The 20907-nt window shown below is 44.3% G+C and overlaps 1 protein-coding gene across 1 annotated transcript in view; it reads right to left on the bottom strand.

Moving 5' to 3' along the window:
• LOC310648031 (vomeronasal type-2 receptor 26-like) overlaps positions 1-20907 on the bottom strand; it is a gene marked incomplete at both ends in the record, with an annotated part of 85943 nt that overhangs the window by 35198 nt on the left and 29838 nt on the right. Inside the window, 3 exons of the mRNA XM_083375661.1 lie at positions 3537-3592; positions 3866-4058; positions 4229-4316. Coding sequence (XP_083231787.1) covers positions 3537-3592; positions 3866-4058; positions 4229-4316 — 337 coding nt within the window. The remainder of the gene's footprint in view (positions 1-3536; positions 3593-3865; positions 4059-4228; positions 4317-20907) is intronic.

The following is a 20907-nucleotide window of genomic DNA, read 5'->3' as shown; positions in this document are numbered from 1 at the left end:
TGATGCCCTTGACGTGATGTCCCATTGCCTGGAAGCGGTCCGGGAATGGATTTGGAGGAACAGGCTTCAACTCAACCCGGACAAGACTGAATGGCTGTACATACCGGCATGTCAGGATATTCAGAGTATTCCATCCCTTAATATTGGGGGCGAGTTACTGCCCCCCGTACATAGGGCTCGCAACCTGGGTATCCTCCTAGATTCACAGCTCTCCTTAGAAGATCACATAGGAGCTGTGACTAGGGGGGCTTTCACTCAGGTTCGTCTGGTGCGCCAGCTACGACCCTATCTGGACCTGGATGCCTTACGTACAGTCACCCATGCACTTGTGACCTCTCGTCTTGACTACTGCAATGCTCTTTACATGGGGCTGCCCTTGAGAATCACTCGGAAGCTTCAGCTGGTACAGAGTGCAGCTGCACGGACGCTTTTGGGGGCTCCCCGATACTCCCATATTACACCTCTGCTTCGTGAGCTGCACTGGCTTCCAGTTGCCTTCCGGGTGAAATTCAAGGTGCTAGTGATGACATACAAAGCCCTACATGGCATGGGTCCGGAATACCTACGGGAGCACCTACTGCCAGCGTCAACACCCCTCCGTCCTGTGCGCTCCCACAGAGAGGGCCTCCTCAGGGTGCCACCGGTCAGAGAATGCCGGCTGGTGACCCCCAGGGGGAGAGCATTCTCGGTGGGTGTGCCAATCCTCTGGAACTGCTTACCAGCCGAAATCCAGATGGCCCCCGACCTTCGCACCTTTCGGCGAGATTTAAAAACCTATCTATTCCAGCAAGCCGGCCTGGCCTGATAGATTTGGGGTTTTATTTGTAGATCTGGGGTTTTATTTGTTTTATTGTTGGTTTATTGTATACTTACTTTGCTCTGTACACCGCCCTGAGTCCTCCGGGAGAAGGGCGGTATATAAAACGAATAAATAAATAAATAAATAAAAGGCATACACTACACCCCTTCCCCCATAGTGAGGAATTAGCCTCTGTCATTCTGTCTCCTGCCTGGGGTGGGGTTGCCACTGTGCCCCTCTGGTAACCCTCCTGGGCATTTCTGTTTGTGTCTGTGTTGGCTCTTCCTCCTCCGCCCCCAGTGTGTCCTCTATCACCCTTTCGGGGGCCCTTTTCCTCAGCTGATCCAGGTGCCTTTTCCAAAGGAGTCCCCCCTCCACCCTTACTCTGTAGGAAAGGGGTCCTGTTTGCTCTAATATCTCCCCTGGCACTCATGGATGACCTGTGCTATAGTTCCTCGCCCAGATGGGGTCTCCTGTGTTGAAGCTTGTTTTGATGTTGGGGGTCCCGGCGTCTGCTGCTACCCTGTCTGGGTGAAGCCTGTCCAAAGTTGTTATGAGGTGTCTACCCCATCTGAGTTCCGCTGGCCTTTTGCCTGTGGCGGTGCAGGGTGTTGCATGTTGGTGTAGGAGGAATGTGGCTAGTCTTTGTTTCCAATTTCCCTGTACTATGCGCTTGAGGGCATGCTTTGTCGTCTGCACGAATCGTTCTGCCAATCCGTTACTGGCAGGGTGGAAGGGAGCCGAGGTGGTGTGCCTAATCCCCAAGGTCCTCAGGAACACCTGGAAATCCGAGGAGGTAAATTGTGTTCCATTATCTGACACGATTACATCAGGCAGACCATGTGTAGCAAACATCCCCCTCAATGCTTGAATGGTTCCTGCCGAGGTCATGTTACCCACAGGCACCACCTCCAGCCATTTAGAGTGGCTGTCTACTGCAACCAGGAATGTGTGGCCCTGGAATGGGCCTGCATAGTCTATATGCACTCTGGAGTGTGTCTCCTCCCACTTGTGGACTGGTGCGTGTGGTTGTTCTGGCCGTGTCCTCTGGCATGTGTAACACCCTGCTACTAGTCCTTCTATTTCCTTGTCTAATCCTGGCCAATAGATCAGGAATTCCCTACCATAAAGGTAGTCATGAAATTTCTTTACCCCAGCAACCACTGCCAGTGCCTCCTTGTCTATCTGGGCGTAGTTGCGCTCGGCAGCTGACAGGGTCCTGGAGTAATAGGCGATGGGGGCCTGAGTTCCATCCTCCCTTAAATGGCTGAGAACTGCCCCGATCTCATAAGGGGATGCATTGCAAGCAAGGCAGACTGGCTGATCCTCCCTGAAGTGGGTGACTGTGGCATTGCCTGCTAACAGGTTCTTCAATGTTTTGTATGCATTAGCATGTGTATCAGTCCAGTTCCAGGATGCTTGTTTGTCAAGAAACCTGTGTAGGGGTTCTGCAATAGTGGCCTTGTGTGGCAGAAATGCATGGTAAAAGTTGAGGAGCCCCAGGAATGCCTGCAACTCAGACTTGTTTTGGGGAGTGGGGGCTTCCTTGATGGCCCTGACTTTAGATGCAGATGGGTGGATGCCTTGAGCATCAATCCTGAACCCCAGGAACTCTGTCTCAGTTACCCCAATTTTGCATTTCTCCCTTTTGAGTTTTAACCCTGCACCCCTGAACCTCTCAAGTACTGCCTTCAATTGGGCTGCCAGTACGTCCTCGGAGCTGGCTGCGATCAGGACATCATCGAAATAGGGGCAAACCCCTGGTATTCCCTTGAGGGTCCTCTCCATCACCTCCTGGAATATTCCAGGAGCCACGCTGACCCCGAACTGCAACCGGTCTACCCGGAACGCCCCTTTGTGTGTAATGATTGTTTGTGCTCTAGCAGCCCCTGGGTCTACTGGCAGCTGCTGATAAGCTTGGGCGAGATCCAGTTTAGCGAACACCGACCCGCCTTGCAGGGAAGTCAGAATGCTGTTTACCGCAGGAACCGGGTAAGAGTGAGTGCTCAGAGCCCGGTTGATTGTCCCCTTATAGTCGGCGCAAATTCTAATTTCGCCGTTTACCTTGAGCGGTGTTACGATGGGGGTTTCCCATTCTGCTCCATTGACTGGCATTAGCACCCCCTGGCCTACCAGCTTATCCAATTCCTGCTCTATCTTGTGTTTTAGCGCGAACGGAACCCTCCTGGCTTTCATTCTAATGGGTTTCACCGGGGGTCTAACTTAAATGAAATTGGGGAACCCGTGTACCTTCCCAGCTGCCCGTCGAACACGTCCGCAAAATCCTTGCAGACTGCTTCCAGGGAAAGGCAGCTCCACGTCTGGTGAATCCCCATGATTCCGATGCCCAGTGCGTTGAACCACCCTAACCCCACGAGGCTGGTCCGCTGGCCCTCGACGACCAGCACACTTAATTTGCCCTCGAACCCCTTGTACTGAACCCTCACCAACGCTTCTCCCCAGACGTTAATGGGTGCATTTTGAAAGTCAGAGAGGGTCAGTCTGGATGGCCTCAAGGGAACCCGTTGACCACTCCATTTGCAAATCTCCTTAAACGTTCTGGCGGAGATGATGGACACGGCTGACCCTGAGTCCAGTTCCATTGTGCAGGGGACCCCTTGCAGCTTCACCCTCAATTTTATTTTCAGGGTTAGCGCCGCTAGGGCCCCTGTTAAATGAATGTTCGGCTGTCCCACCGTGTGGATGACCGTCTGTCCCAGCAACCGCTCCCCTGTACCTGTAGCGAACTGGAACTCTGCCTCCACCTTGTGCAGGCTATCCCGCTGCCTGCTCCTGCAGACCACCGCGATGTGTCCGGTTTTTCCACAAGCCCGACACTTGGCCGACTTGAAACGGCAGGTAGACTGGGGATGCTGTCCTCCGCTGCTGGCGCAACGGGTAGACCGGGAGCTGTTCGTGCCGCAGCCGGAACACTGGGTAGACCGGGGATGTCCGCAGCTGCTGTGCTGGGTAGACCGGGAGCCGCAAGCACAATGTTGGGTAGACCGGGGCTGATTCGCGCTGTAGCTGTAGAGTTGGGTAGACCAGGGGCCGTTCACTCCGCACCTGCACTCCTGGCATCTTGTGTCTGCCGCGGCACGTCTTGGCTCCTTCACGTTGTCCCGGTTGGAGGTGACTGGTCGCTGCTGTCGGTTGATGGCGTCCACTTCCAATTCTGCCCCGTCCACATCGCTGCAACCGCTCAACAGGTGGATGGACTCACCTTCCCTCGCGTCGGACTCCTCAGCCGCGTCCCATGCTCTTGGACATCCCTCAGGGTCAGTTTCTGTTTAGCAAAAATTTTCTGGTGCAGCTTCCTGTCCCTCAGCCCGCAGAAGATCCGGTCCCGCAGCCGGATCTCTAAATTCTCTAAATTACAGAGGCGAGCTGCCTGCCTCAGGGTGGCCATGTATTGCTTGGCAGACTCACCTGGCCGCTGGTCCCGCTTCTCGAAACAATATCGCCAGGCGATCTCGGACGTCTTGGGCTTGAAGTGCTTGTTCAGTTTTGCCAGCAACTCGTACCCGACGGAGTGGATGTCATCGGGAGCGCAGAGACCGACCGCCAGCTGGTACGTTTCCATGCCACAGCTGCAGAGTAGAGCCGCCGCTCTCTGCCAGTCTTCCTTCACCCCGTTTGCCCGTAGGTAGCACTTGAGCTGCCCCATGAAGGCTTCCCACTCCTCTGGGCGGTTGCTATGGAAAAGGGGATACTGACCCAGTTGTGCCATTCCGCAATCTCGGTTGTCCTGCGTCTTGGTCCGGGGCTGCCGATTGGATTCCGTCCGCGGCTAGCATTGTCCGGTGCAGGATCCCACCCTCGTTGCCAGTGCAATGTCGCGTGGTTGAATGGAGAGACGGACACTTGAGCTGGGTAGTATTTCTTTATTGAGTCACAAATGAAGTTGGGGCAAAGGGGTTACCTGGCGTCTCTTTATACCTGCCCAGGTGAATGGTGACCAATAGATTTAAACCTGGGCTTCCTGCCAGTGCAGGTGGCCAATGGATTTAAACCCTGGCTTCCTGCCAGAACTGACCATGCCCTGGGGCTGTCAACGACTCGCTCTATTCAGGCTTTCCTCCCAAAGCGGTTATAGCCTGGAGCTGTCCAGCCCCCTGCTGTGCTGACATTTCCATGTATGCTTTAAAGGCATACACTACAAAATCTTTTGTAGTTTCTCCTTGCAATGTCTTCCATCTTGCTTTCTGCCCTGGACCTCCCCCACAGCTGCTCAGAGTTCCCATTAAAATAGCCCTAAATAAAGAAACTGGGTTACACCTGAAGTAATGTGGGAATCTCCTGCTTTGCCAGAATATGCAATCACTCATGGGTGGCCCCCAGTCTTCCCAATGTTCGGGGGGGGGAGAGAAGGAAGGTGTGGCTGTGTAAGGATGGGGAGGGTCTCCTTTCCACTCTTCCCCCCTCCCCAATTGTTCTGTTTTCCTCAGAGGCTGGAGGCTCTTCTCACTCTGGCAAAACGTCCAGGAGACTCTGCCAACAAACCAAGGCTTCCTGGAACCAGCCTAGGGTATTCGGCCTGTTGCCGTGATTGCGGCTGGCTTTACCCCCCAGATCCAATTCCTTGATGGTTCTACAGACATTGGGATAAGATGCTGGGAGCTTCTATTGGAAGGAAGCCAGGGGAAAGGGAGGAGGTTTGCAAAAATATACAAGAGGTAGCAACTAAAACCATCCCAAAGAAAAAGAAATGCAAGTAAGCAAAATGGCTGTCTGAGGAAGCTTTGCAAATAGCTGAGGAAAGAAGGGAAGTGAAAGGCAAAGGAGAAAAAGAAAGATACACCCAACAGAATGCAGAATTCCAGAGAATAGCTAGAAGAGATAAGAATGCCTTCTTAAATGAACAGTGCAAATAGAAGAAAACAATAGAATAGGGAGGACCAGAGATCTCTTCAAGAAAATTGGAGAGATGAAGGGAACGTTTCATGCAAAGATGGGCATGATAAAGGACCAAAATGGCAGGGACCTAACAGATGCAGAAGAGATTAAGAAGAGGTGGCAAAATTACAAAGAAGAACTATACAAGAATGAGCTTAATGTCCCAGATAACCATGATGGGGTGGTCACTGACCTTGATCCAGACATCCTAGAATGTGAAGTGAAATGGGCCTTAGGAAAGCTGAGCAACAACAAAGCTAGTGGAGGTGACAGTATTCCAGCTGAGCTATTCAAACTCTTAAAAGAAAATGCAGTAAAAGTGCTACTTTCAATTTGCCAGCAAATTTAGAAAACTCAGCAGTGGCCACAGGATTGGAAAAGGTCAGTTTACATTCCAATTCCAAAGAAAGGCAATGCCAAAGAATGTTCAAACTATTGCACCATTGCACTCATTTCACATGCTAGTAAAGTTATGCTTAAAATTCTACAAGCTAGACTCCAGCAGTATGTGGATCGACAACTACCAGAAGTACAGGCAGGATTTTGAAGAGGCAGAGGAACTAGAGATCAAATTGCCAACATACGCTGGATCATGAAGAAAGCTAGGGAGTTCCAGAAAAACATCTACTTCTGCTTCATTGACTATGCAAAAGCTTTTGGTTGTGTGGATCACAACAAACTGTGGCAAGTTCTTAAAGAGATGGGAGTACCAGGCCATCTTATTTGTCTCTTGAGAAACCTATATATGGGTCAAGAAGCAACAGTGAGAACTGGACACGGAACCACTGATTGGTTCAAAATTGCAAAAGGCGTCCGCCAAGGCTGTATACCTATTTAACTTATATGCAGAGCATATCATGAGAAAGGCAGGGCTAGATGAATGAAAAGTTAGAATTAAGATTGCTGGGAGAAATATCAACAATCTAAGATATGCGGATGATACCATTCTAATGGGAAAAAGTGAAGAGGAGTCACTGAAGCAAATAGGTGTGAGCTTAAATGAACTCCAGAAGATGGTAGAGGACAGTAAGGCTTGGAGGAACATTGTCCATGGGGTCACGATGGGTCGGACACGACTTCACAAATAACAACAAGTCCATTGAAATTTATCTTCTTAGATGTTCAGGATCTCATAATCAGAATATTCACCTTTCTTCTGCTCGCTTCCTAGGAGCCTGGAGCAAAGTCCTTACTAGGGCTTATTTCTGGGGCTTATTTCTGAGATGACTTAGGTGAACCCACCTGGTCAGGTCTTCAAGGGTTTCATTGCTGGGCTTTCCACCATGGAGAGAGATATTCTTTTCTCTAATGCAGTTTGCAACACACCCTATCTCCTTCTTGCAACTGTTCACATGGTCCAGCCATAGGTAGCCCAATCTCGGCAGGATGTAGTCTGACTCTCCCTTGGGGATTCTACACCCACACCTTCTGGATTCCAGTCTCAGCCTAACCCATGCATTGGAGAGAGAAAAAAACAGCTTTAGTAAGAAGACAGGATGGTGGATCTCATGGAGCAGCTTCTTTCACAGGTCAGAAACAACTGTGGAAAAAGAGTGCTAAGTAGGTCTCATTGGATGAGAACATCTAAGGAAGAGGACCTGGAGATCCCCAACTTCTCTGGTTTGGTGAGATTGTCAATGGTTCTCATGGAGATTATCAAACAACATATTTGGAGCTTGGCTCCCAGAGAATCCATCTTACCACTTTTCCTATTCATTCTCTCTCAAAGATACACTTTAACCACTGTCAGTAGGAATAATTGCTCAAATGATTTATTCAAAGGTGTCAAATTCATTGGCAGTTGCTGAACAACAAATTCCTCTGAATGATTTTCACAGAGTTCTCTTTGAGATTTATTGAGATGAAAGAGAAGAGATTTACAAGAATTACAGTCATTCAACCATTTCCCATTTGGAAACATGTACATATGATTTTCTTTCATTCCTAAATACTATCTAAGTGGAAATAATTTATGTGTTCTTTCAAATAAAAGGGCATTTTACAATTCTTTCAATTTCAAGGTGTTATGTCTCATGTTTTTACATTTATTCTGGCTGTAAGCTGCTCCTTTGTGTTCAGGTCTGGCCTCAGAATGACAATGTAGCACTTGGGAATGAAGATGCTGCCTAGCAGACCAGCACTAGAGGCTAAGATGGAGAAGATCTGCACAGCCACCATGTATTTCCCTTTGGTGCTTAGGTAGGTGGGCACAAAAGTCACCCAGACACTGCAGAAGACCAGCATGCTGAAGGTGATCAGCTTGGCTTCGTTGAAGGCTCCAGGCAGATTCCTGGCCAGGAAAGCCACCATGAAGCAGATGGCAGCCAGGAAGCCCATGTAACTGAAGGTGATGTAGAACATGACAACAGCCCCTTCATTGCATTGCAGGATGATCTCTCCAGGCTGGGAGTGGAGGTCAGAGTCAGGGAATGGGGGAGAAACTGCAAGCCAGATGGAGCAGATGATAATTTGGATAGCAGAACAAGAAAGGATCATGGAATTGGCCAAGCTCTTCCCCAACCATCTCTTCACTTGGTTTCTAGGTTTTGTAGCCATGAAGGCCAGCACAACCGTGATGGTTTTGGCCAAGAGAGAAGAAGTGGCAACTGAAAATATGATGCTGAAAACCATTTGCCGAAAAAAGCAGGTGACTTTCCTTGGTTGACCAATGAAGAGAAAAGGAGACAAGAAACAAAGCAGGAGGGAGACCAGGAGGATGTAGGAGGAGTCCCGGTTGTTGGCTTTGACAAGGGGAGTTTCTCGGTATTTAATGAAGGTGATTAAAACAAGGCCTGTTGTTAGGAACAAGAGTATTGCAAAAGAGACCAGGATGATGCCTAGAAGTTCTTCATAAGAAAGGAAAGTTATAACTTTGTGGATACATTGGACTCTCTCCTCATTTGGATATTTATCATCTGGACACTTTGTGCATTTTTCTGTATCTGAGGAAGCCAAAAAGGAATATTTCTTTAACATTCTATCATTTGCATTTCAAGAAATATCTTTTTGGGACAACAGCTGATAAGCACGTTTTTCAAGATGCATTCCTTAACAATTCCAGAGGGGGGGAAAAAGTAACCAAAGTTATTTTGGAGGTTGGGATTGTAGTTCACATTTCACTAATTAAGAAAAACAACAAAGAGATGGTAAGAAGAAGTAGAAGGTCCAATAATGATGATACCAAAGAATTTGAACAGGGTTAAAATGAATATTTGTGTTTTATATTTTAAAGGATAACACAAACAATTAAAGCACTGGAGAAATGTAAATAATTTTACTCCCAATAATTGTACATTTAGTTTACCACTCTTCTCTCACAGCAATACTATCATGGATATTTTATGGTACAACTTTTGTTTTGTTTCGTTCATCTTTTTTTCTGTTGAACCCAAAAGCTTTTCCTCCACAATCATTCAGGAAGTTGCTTCTGCTTATGGTGGCTGATGATCTTAATAGAAATTGATTGCTTGATATATGTTTTTCTGCATTAATTTTGGGAGTCTGCTCCAGATGAGGAAAATAAATGGATCTTAGACTATTCCTAATATTTAAATGAATTGAGACATTCCTAGAAAGGTAAATATTGAGAGACACATCCAAACTAACAAGCAGAATTATTTTCCCTGGCAATAGTAGACTTTGCCCAATCTGCCATGCTTCTACCTTTTTCCAGCTTCTCCTTAAAAATCTTTCAGTTATTCTTCCCTTTAGGTAAGAAATTGTGCATTTTGAAAATAAAGATGAAAACCGTTGAGTTTCAAGGTGTCTAACAGTGACAGAGGAGTGGAATCGAGTATTTATTTCTCTGTAAGGAAGAGAGAAAAGCAACAATAACTTCTCTTAGATTATTAATAAAATGATCTAATCATATTGAATCACTTCAATATGAGCCAGCAGTGTGCTGCAGCTGCCAAAAAAGCCAACACAGTGCTAGGCTGCATTAACAGAGGGATAGAATCAAGATCAGGTGAAGTACTAATACCACTTTACAATGCCTTGGTAAGGCCACACCTGGAATACTGCATCCAGTTTTGGTCACCACGATGTAAAAAAGATGTTGAGACTCTAGAAAGAGTACAGAGAAGGGCAGCAAAGATGATTGGGGGACTGGAGGCTAAAACATATAGGGAACGGTTGCTGGAATTGTGTAGTTTAATGAAGAGAAGAGTGAGGGGTGACATGATAGCAGTCTTCCAATCTCTCAGGGGCTGCCCCAAAGAAGAGGGAGTCAAGCTATTCTCCAAAGCACCTGAAAACAGGACAAGAAGCAACGGATGGAATCTAGTCAAGGAGAGAAGCAACCTGGAATTAAGGAGAAACTTCCTGACAGTTAGAACAATTAGCCAGTGGAACCACCTGCCTCCAGAAGTGGTGAATGCTCCAACACTGGAGGTTTTTAAGAAGAGACTGGAAAGCCATTTGCCTGAAATGGTATAGGGTTTCCTGCCTGAGCAGGGGGTTGGACTAGATGACCTCCAAGGTCCCTTCCAACATCATCATCATCATCATCATCATCATCATCATCATCATCATTATTATTATTATTATTATTATTATTATTATTATTATTATTATTATTATTATTATTATTATTATTATTAGATTTAAATGAGTCTGTTTTGCAGAAGCCACAGATTGTTAAAGAATGTAAACAAGTACTTCAACATTATTTTAATAATAATCTGGATAAGGGAACCAACTTGAGAAGAGTTTGGGACACTTGTAAAGCTGTCATTTGAGGATATCTTATAGTACAATACAGCGGTTGAGAAGAAGATGGATGGAAAAATCTAAATGTGTTACAAGAAATCAAATTGAAGGAAAGAGAGCTTCAGAAATCATTAGAAGATCTTAATATACTTAACCAAATAAATTTAACTACTAGTAAACTAATAGTTTACTAGCTAATAGTAAAATTTAAATATATTTAACCAACAAATTTCTTTGTTGACTGTTACAGATATTGAAAAGAACTTGAAATACAGTATTTCATATTTTTGAATATGCAAATAAACCAGGGAAATGGTTGCCATATAAATTAAGAAAATGAAACACAAAAGAAGACAATAACTAAACTTCAGGAAGGAAATAAAATGTACATATATAGTAAAAAATATTCAAAGGCTTTTTTGGAACTATTATACCAATTTATATAAGAAACAGGAAATCTCCTTGGAAAATATCAATGACCGTGACTAGGGGGGCTTTTGCCCAGGTTCGCCTGGTGCGCCAGTTGCGGCCCTATCTGGATCGGGAGGCCTTGTGTACGGTTACTCATGCGCTCGTGACCTCTCGCCTAGACTACTGTAACGCTCTCTACATGGGACTTCCCTTGAAGACTACTCGGAGGCTCCAACTGGTACAGAATGCGGCCGCGAGAGTTGTCTTGGGAGTTTCCCGGTACTCCCATGTTACACCTTTGCTCCGTGAGCTGCATTGGTTGCCAGTTGTCTTCCGGGTAAGGTTCAAGGTTTTGGTTATGATCTTTAAGTCCCTACATGGCATGGGTCCGCGATACCTCGAGGACCACCTGCTGCCGGCGTCGACTCCCCTCCGCCCTGTGCGCGCCCACAGAGAGGGCCTCCTCAGGGTGCCTCCTGTCAAGGAATGTCGACTGGTGGCCCCCAGGGGGAGGGCCTTCTCTGTGGGTGCTCCGGCATTATGGAATCAACTGCCGGTCGAGCTCCGGATGGCATCAGACCTCCGATCCTTCCGTCGCGGGTTGAAGACCCATTTATTTGAACTAGCGGGTCTGGCCTGATGGGGGTACTTGGGTTTTTTATTGGTTTGTTTTAGTATTCTGGTTTTAACTTGGGCATTAATTTAATTATTTTTTAATGTTTGTATTGGTGTTTATATTTATGCCCTGTGAACCGCCCTGAGTCCCTTTGGGAGAAGGGCGGTATAAAAATCTCAATAAATTAAATTAAATTAAAATTACATATTGACTAAAAATCTTCCTAAATTATTGGAAAATTATAAGAAATTGTGAATAGAACAATAACAACCTTTAAAACTACATTAGCAGAGCGAAGATGGGGAAAGTACCAGGATCTGATGGTTTATTGAGTGGATTCTATAAAAATTTCGAAGATCAATTATTTCTTCCAATGTTAGATTTACGTATTTGACATTTGAGTCATTTTCCCCCCTTTTTTGTAAACACATGCACAATTTTGTTGTTATTAGAGTTGGATGCATGTTTTTCTCTTTTTTCTGTTTTATATTTTACTCTTGTTGACAAAAAAAAGTAAAATAATTTTTAATAATTTAATATTTCTCACAAAACTGGTAGCTTGAATAATAATTTGTCCTTAGTGATCTATTTTTCTATGTTGTCATTAATTCAGAAGAGTCGATAAATCCCTGTGATGCAAGATTTGATGCAATGTTTATAAATTCTCAGGCAAATCTGAGCTAAACAATACCAAGATTCCAGAGAAAAAATTATGATTCCTTCATAGAGAGTAATTGATGGGGGGGAAAAAAGCAGTAGAAAAATATTTGAGTTTTAGGACTTGAAAAACTAGAGTTTCTCATATACTTTACGTTAATGATGCACTGGAAGAAGGGTGAGGGATACAAAATAAGCATATTTGTAAAAATGATTTAAAATAGTTTCGAAATTGGGGCTTCCGGGTGGCAAGGCTTCGTTGATGGCAACCATTTTGGCTGTCAGCCCCGCTGTCTCCGTAGAACTGCCAAAAACAGCGACGATCAGCTGTTTGGCGGCTCGGAAGCCCGCTCCTCGGGAGAAGAGGAGGGGGTGAGCGCCCAGGCAGGGGTAGAGCTCCCCCAGACCGCCAGAGTTGAAACTCTGGTGGTTGAACTTCCGGTGGCTCTGCGGCGCCGGAGACAGCCTTCCCGGGCTGCCCGCGGCTCAGCTGTGTGATTTTTGCGCGAAACAGCGCCGATCAGCTGTTCGGGCGAATTTGAAGCCCCCTCCTCGGGAGAAGAGGAGGGGGTGAGGCCCCAGGTAGGGGTCGAGTTCTCTGGGGCCGCCTGAGCTTGCAGCTTGGGCGGCCGAAGGATCGAACTCCCCCGTAGTCTGGGTCGCTCCCAGCTGGCCAGCGCCTCTGCTCCTGACTTCATGGAGTGGAGCCAGGCGTCTGCAACCACCCCTGCCTGAAGGAAGGACTATGGAGCAATAAGAGCAGGCAGAGCGGTACAAGAGGAAAAGGTGAAGAGGATTATTTTATTTTACTCTCGAGCTTGATGGTTTTTTTAAACTTAAAGTGAAAGTGCGTCACAATTGAAAGTAAAGATGGCGGCTAAACCTCCCCCTAAAACTCTTCGGAGTGCTGGGACTTCTCCGGTGCAACAATCTTCATTAAAGGCGTTGCATCCTCCTGATGTATTGACACCGAAGGACTTACGAGATGCTCTGGAAAAACATGCTCAGGTAATTTTGGAAGCAATGGGTGATAAATTTGCACAGATGGAGGAGAAATTGAAGAAGTTGGAGGAGAGGATGGAGGAGAGGATGGAACAGAAGTTCAGTGTGATGAAGGTAGACATTTTGTCTTCAGTGTATAAAGTGGCTGAATGTGTGGAAGATTTGGAGGAAAAAGTGGAAGATTTGACTCAAAAGAATGCTATATTAGAAGCAAAAGTATTGGAGAATGAAGATTTAAGAGACAAATTGGATAGAGAATCGAGTCTTGCTCAATATTTCCAGATGCAGTTTGCCATTAGAATCAGAGGTTTAAAGGAGAATATTAAGGAAGATCTAAAGCAGCTGGTTTCTGAGGCTCTCGAAGTGGTATTGAACCAGCCAGCATCTGAAATAAAAGGAGGCATGGACAAAGTGTTTCGTGTGAACTCATGGATTGCTAGACAGAGAAAGTTGCCTAGAGATGTGGTGGTTTATTTTGCAAAAAGGGAAATTAGAGATGAAGTTATACGAGCTGCCTATGATACTAAAGTCGTGATTGCTGGTCAAGAAGTTCTGGTTCTAAAAGAAATTCCTCCAAAGATTTTAAGGAGAAGGAAGGATTTTACATTTCTTGTGCAAGAGCTTAAGCAACGAGATATAAGGTTCAGATGGGAGATCCCAGCTGGGTTGATGGTGATGTATGAAGGTAAAAGGTACCATCTGGTTACTGTGATGCAAGCACGTGATTTTTACAATAATGTTTTAAAAGCAACCCCATTAACACTTTTGGAAGCTGCAAAGGGATCTGGAGAAGGAGAACATCAAGAGGCTGAAGATGGACAGACAGAGGAGAATGGTGCTGGAGGAGATCAAGATATAACACCTTTGGATGATCCCAGAGAACAGAGGGTGACGCGTGCTGCTTTAAAACGATCAAAAAAGATAAAAGAACAAGATCAGCAGAAGCCTATGGAATTTTCACAACGTACTTACAGCCAAGTAGTGGGAGGTGGGAAAAGATTTGGGTGAGGAATGTAAAATTTACACAAGTTTGAAATCTAAGAGAGAATTTTTACAAAATGTTTTATAGATGGTATTTGGATTTTAAAAAGCTAAGTATGTATCTGAATTATTAGCCTAAAAGTTGGAGGTGCAGTGATGAAGACGCAATATATTTTCATATATGGTGGACTTGTAAAAAGGCTAAGGCTTTTTGGATAAAAGTCTGGTGGAACACATTAAGTTGTTGTTGAATTTAACTACGGCAGTAAGACTTTTGATAGGTTAGTACTGGAAAGAGGAACTGCCGACTATAGAAGAGTGGACTTTAAAGGTTTCCGACCTGGTTGAAATGGCGAAGATTTTGGCCTATTTGAAAGATTACTTGCAAGAACGTTATATTATGGAAGGGAGAAAATGGTTTGAGTTTATCCAGAATAAGTATAGGGTTAAGAAGTTTCATATTTGAATAAGTCTTCTTTCTTTGTTTCTTTTTCTATATTATTATTATTATTATTATTATTTATATATATTTAATACTACTAAGGTTTGTTTTATCCTATATAAGCTAGAGAGTGATAGATTTTAGAGTTTATGATTGTTAGTATATGGTTGTTTATGGTTTTTTTTATATATATACCTTGTATTTAGCTCTGGGAAGTCGGGGGGGAGGGGGGGAGGGGGGAAGGGGGAGAGGAAGGGGGGGGAGGGAGAAGGGAGGGGGAGGGGGGATTTTTTTATTTTTATTTTTTTTTAAGGGAAAAATTGTATGTTAAAACTTTTCAATAAAAAAAAAAGAAACTCTGGTGGTTGAAGGGTTGAGCCCCCCCGAAGCCTGAGTTTGCTCCGGACTCCGGGACGCATTTGCTCCAAGGCTTTGGAGCAGAGCAGGACGCTGCAACCATCCCTGCCAGCAAGAGTGAATTTTGGATTACTGGAATGCAGGCAGAGCTGTGCAGGAGAATGCTGTCAGAGCAAGTATTTGAACTTTAACTCAGTAAACTTTGTGGAGACTTTTAAGTGGTGCGGAAAGTGAAAGTGCGCAATAGAATTAAGTGGGTGAAAATGGCTGCCAAGTCAACTAAAGTTCCTAGAAGCGCGGGGGCTTCGCCAGTTCAGCAATCCTCATTACAGGCTTTAATGCCCCCCCTCCGGCAACCGCAACCGCACCAGCCTTGACAATAAAAGATCTGCAGGATGTTTTGCAAGAGGCTTTGAAAAAACAATCTCAGCAATTAGCTGAGCTTATTGAGGAGAAGAATACAGAAATAAGGGCAGACATCTTACTTGCATTTCAAGGCATGGCTGTTTGTATTGAACGTTTGGATGAGAAAGTGGAAGAACTTAGCCAAAATAATATGAGATTAGATGCCAAAATGACGGATGCTGAAACAGTGATGGAAAAGATTGATGACGATTTATTATTGGTCCAGCATAGAGAGATGGAATTTGCTGTGAGAATTAGAGAATTAGGTTGAAAGAAGACCCTAAGGAAAATTTGAAAAAGGTATTTTCAGAAGCTTTTGAACAGGTTCTGGGACGCTCCTCAGAAGATATTATGGTGGATATAGATAAAATATTTCGTGTTAATTTCTGGATTGCAAGACAAAGGAAGCTACCTAGAGATGTGGTGGTTAATTTTACAAACAGAGCAATTAGAAATGAGGTTATTCAAGCCTTTTACAATAATAAATTTACAGTTGCAGAGCAAGAAGTTTTAATTTTGAAAGAGATCCCTCCAAGAATTTTAAAAAGAAGGAAAGAATTTGCTTTTCTGGCAGAAGAATTAAGAAGACGGGATATCCAGTTTAGATGGGAGATCCCAGTAGGTATGGTGGTGATGCATGCAGGCACGAGATACCGTCTTCTCACAGTTTTACAGGTACATGATTTTTATGCCAATATTTTGAAGGCAGGCCCCATACCACTTCTGGAATCTAAAAGGAAGAATGGCGAAGGAGAGTGTCAACCACAAAGCGAGAGTATACAAGGTGCTGAAGGAGTTACGCAGTTGAAAGATGGAGAATTCCAGAAAGCTACAGGAGTGGATCAGATTTCAGTACCAACGGAGGAGGTCAGAGACCAAAGAATGACATGCGCTGCAGCTAGACGAATGAGACAAGAGCAAGAACAGCAAAGAGCTATGATTGCATCTCAAAAACTTACTTACAGTGAAGCAGTGGGAGGAGTGAAGCCAAAGAGAGTGCAGGTGATGTTGGAAGAGGCGCTCCAAAAGCTTCAGGTTGCAAAAGATGGCAACAAAGCTTCTAACCTGGAATGTTAATGGTCTAAATTCACCACATAAGAGAAAGAAAGTATTTCAATATCTAAAGCAATTTAAAAATGATGTTATTTGCTTACAGGAAACACATATTCGATCGGTTGATCAAAAGTACTTGGTAAACTTTAGGTTGGGCACACAGTTTATTGCTTCTGCGCCTGATAAGAAAAATGGAGTTGTTATTTATGTCAAGAATACTTTAACAGCGAGTTTAATTGAAGCAGATAAACAAGGAAGATATGTTATAATTGAATTATTAATAGAAGGCAAGACAACGCTTTTGGTTAGATTATATGCTCCTAATCAACAGCAAGGAGATTTTTACAATTTATTACACAGCAAGATTGTTGCGATGAGCGACCGGTCAGGGTTCTGGCCTCAACTCTTAGAGCCCCATAACAGGGGTGTGAATTTAGAGGGACCCTCGCAAGGGTGAACACCTTGAATAAGGAAGGATCTTGCCCTTTACCACCGACCCAGTATGCCGGACGTTCCGACGGTCACACTAGGAAACTGCGGATGGTTCAGAGGCAGAGTCTTAGGACAGACTGAGGCACCAACACAAGTTTGCTCAAGGTGAGGGAGTACGGGAGTGCCCGGGGTGGATGTTATGCCCCCGAACAGCTCCACACACCCTCCTTTTATTATGCTGTTTCATTTGGGAGGGGGAAAGTACACATGAGGGAGCAACATATGGAAATATGGAAGGTCAAAGGGAAAACATAACTCATTGTATACATCTGCTAATGAAGAGAGCAAAGGTCATCACAGGAAACAATAAAACATAGCTTATCATATTACAAATGCTAACAGAGAATACAAGGGTTGTCATCAGTCAAGAAGGCATATCTTAACTTGAAAGGCATGACTTGAAAGGCATGATTTGAAACATAACTTGAAACATAACTTGAAACATAACTTGAAACATAGACAATTATAAAAGACAAGTCTTTGTTATAAATGAAGCAAGGGGCAAAGGTTTATCACAGGAATGCAGACTTAAATGGGGGAAGGCAGAGGCCCCATCTTGAAGCAAGGACAACTATGAACAAGTGTAAAGAGATTTATCACTACAACTCAAGAATGCAAAACTGTATAACTTTTAATATAGAAATTAAAAGGGTCTTTTGTAGGTAGAGGAAAGCAGATTTTACACTTGCAGAAATATTATCACTGGAGACAGGAAGGGAGAACCTTGTAATTTTTAATATAGGAATAAAAAAGGTCTTTTGTAGGTCTGGGATATCTACAACTCCTCTTTTTCTGTTTTTTTTAAAGCCAATTACTGAGAAGGCCCCTCAAAATCCAGAACTTTCTCTTCTAGGATACTTGCGCTGGAAAAAGAGAAATCCTCCGATACCTCCTGAGCCTGCGTCAATGTTCCTTTCAAAGAGTGTTGGTGTGAGGGTGCGTCAGTCTCTGGGTCAGAAGTGAATTCTAAAAGAGGATGTTTGTATTCACTGTCAACAGTGTTTTTCATCAACAGAATGTCATCGCTAATGCTGCTCAACCTTCGTTGTAGAAAATTTAAAAGTTTACCCATAATACATGGGCCAATTGCGCATGCAAGTAGTAATAAAATTAAAGGACCAGCTATAGCTGAAAAAAGGGTGGTCAGCCAGGGAGAAAAGTTAAACATTCCTTGATACCAAGTATAATGCTGGGAGCGTTCCCTTTCTCTGTCTTTCAATCGTTTGTCTAATTCTGCCATGGAGTCAAGCACAATACCTGAGCTATCAGTGTAAAAGCAACATTCCTCTTTCAAAGCTACACATAGGCCTCCATTTTTTAAGAAAAGCAAATCCAAGCCTCTTCTATTCTGTAAAACAACTTCCGATAGTGAGGTGAGAGAATTTTGGAGAGCAACCATAGACTGTTCGATTCGTTTAAGGTCTGCATCAATTTCGATACTTAACTTGCGAATGTTTTGGTCACCCAGGACCAGACCTGTAATACCTGTTGCTGCACCAGTGGCTCCCAGGCCTAAGAGAATGGCTAAGGTCACAGTGCTGATTACCTCGCGTTTAGCTCGAAGAGAATATTGGGGTGGTTCCATACGGGAGATAAAGTCATTATCAGAAAAGACAGACATTTTTGGGAGAAGGTAAACCTGAATACAAAAAGCCTTTTGTGTGTGTAATATGTCTCCACTGACACATGCAGTGGCACCAGTGGAGCAAGCCCAAGTGGATCCATTGGAAGGAATGAAGAACTGACCCTTAAGTCGTGTGGAAAGATCTGCTGTTGTAGAGTGAGTATACATTATAGACCATCCCTCAGCTCCATAGGGAAGACCTGTCCTTTCATTTGGTAAAAATATCATACAAGATATATAAGCATCAGATGAGGCATTAATACAATAGTGGGAGTAATTAGAAGGTACATATCCAAGACAGCATCCTTGGCCTTCAATGGAAAATATAGTTATAGAAGAATTGGACCACCTGCAAGTGGCATCAGAGGTGCTATTAGCAAATGGGGAGGGGGAGCCAATAGCTTCATAATAAGGGGGTAGAGAAGATAAACACAACCAACATTTAGTATCATTGTCAGGGAAAGCATGGGCTGCTATTAGGGCGTCGTGTGTGGAGGAAACAAGAGTTATCAATGGATTAGTTTCCCTTGGAAAGGGCTGTAAAAAAGGAGAGTTATTTTGCTTATTTGGACCCACAGGTGGGGATACTTCTAGGGACACAGTGAGTCGAATTATGAAAATATTGGACTTCCGGTGGCTCCGCGGCGCCGGAGACAGCCTTCCCAGGCTGCCCGCGGCTCAGCTGTGTGATTTTTCGCCCGAAACAGCGCCGATCAGCTGTTCGGGCGAATTTGAAGCCCCCTCCTCGGGAGAAGAGGAGGGGGTGAGCCCCCAGGTAGGGGTCGAGTTCTCCGGGGCCGCCTGAGCTTGGAGCTTGGGCGGCTGAAGGATTGAACTCCCCCGTAGCCTGGGCTGCTCCCAGCTGGCTAGCGTCTCTGCTCCGGACTTTATGGAGCAGAGCCAGGCATCTGCGAACATCCCTGCTTGAAGGAGAGACTATGAAAGGAAAAGAGCAGGCAGAGCAGTACAAGAGGGAAAGATGAAGAGATGAAGAGGATTATTTTATTTTACTCTCAAGCTTGATGGACTTTGCTTAAAACTTAAAGTGAAAGTGCGTCACAATTGTAAGTAAAAGATGGCGGCTAAACCTCCCCCTAGAACTTTTCGGAGTGCTGGAAATTCTCCGGTGCAACAACAATCATTACTGCAGGCGTTGCATTCTCCTGATGTATTGACATCGAAGGATCTTGAAAAACATACCCAGTTAATTTTGGAGTCAATGGGTGTTAAATTTGCACAGATGGAGGAGAAATTGGAGAAATTGGAGCAGAGAATGGAAGAAAGGATGGAGCAGAAACTTAGAGAGATGAAGGTAGACATTTTGTCCTCAGTGCATAAAGTAGCTAAATGTGTGGAGGTGCTGGATGATCAAGTGGAAGACTTGACTCAAAAGAATGCTATATTAGAAGCAAAAGTATTGGAAATTGAAGATTTAAAAGACAAAATGGATAGCGAACAGAGTCTGGCTCAATTTTACCAGATGCAGTTTGCTGTTAGAATTAGAGGCCTAAAAGAGAATATTAAGGAAGATTTAAAGCAGCTGGTTTCTGAGGCTTTTGAGGGGGTATTGAACCATCCAGCATCTGAAATAAAACAAGGCATGGACAAAGTGTTTCGTGTGAATTCGTGGATTGCTAAGCAGAGAAAGTTGCCTAGAGATGTGGTGGTTTATTTTGTAAAAAGGGAAATTAGAGATGAAGTTATACAAGCTGCCTATGATACTAAAGTTGTGATTGCTGGTCAAGAAGTTTTGGTTCTAAAAGAAATTCCTCCAAAGATTTTAAAGAGAAGGAAGGACTTTATATTTCTTGTGCAAGAGCTCAAGCAAAGAGATATAAGGTTCAGATGGGAGATCCCAGCTGGGTTGAGCTTCATGTATGATGGCAAAAGGTACTGTTTGGGTACTGTGAAGCAAGCGCATGATTTTTACAACAATGTTTTAAAAGCAACCCCATCAACACTTCTGGAAGCTGCAGAGGGATCTGGAGAAGGAGAACATCAAGAGGATGAAGATGGACAGATAGACGAGAAGGGTACAGGAGGAGATCAAGCTGCAACTCTTTTGGATGATCCTAGAGAACAGAGGGTGACGCGTGCTGCCTTAAAACGCTCAAAAAAGATTAAAAAATAAGACCAGTAGAAATCTATGGAACTTCCACAATATACTTATAGTCAAGTGGTAGTTGTGTTTTTAAGAGTTTTGGGATGTTATGTATGGTAACAGAATTTTCAATTTGGAATTAATGGACAATTAACTACAGAGGAAGAGGAAGAAAGTTTTGTGGGTTAATGCGGGTTAATTTGTGTAAGAACTATCTATTATAGCCTATTTTGGCTAGAGAGGTTAATAGGGATAGGTGCTTGTGATGTGTAAGTGAGAATATGTCTAGGTAATAGTGAATTGTGGAAGAACATAGATGGGAATGATGCTAGTTTTCTTTTATTTTAGTTCTTTATACATA

The sequence above is a fragment of the Vipera ursinii genome (genome assembly GCF_947247035.1).
Source record: "Vipera ursinii genome assembly, chromosome: 17".
NCBI lineage: Eukaryota > Metazoa > Chordata > Lepidosauria > Squamata > Viperidae > Vipera > Vipera ursinii.
Note: the sequence above shows the minus strand (reverse complement) of the source record. Positions and strands in the feature narration are given on the sequence as shown.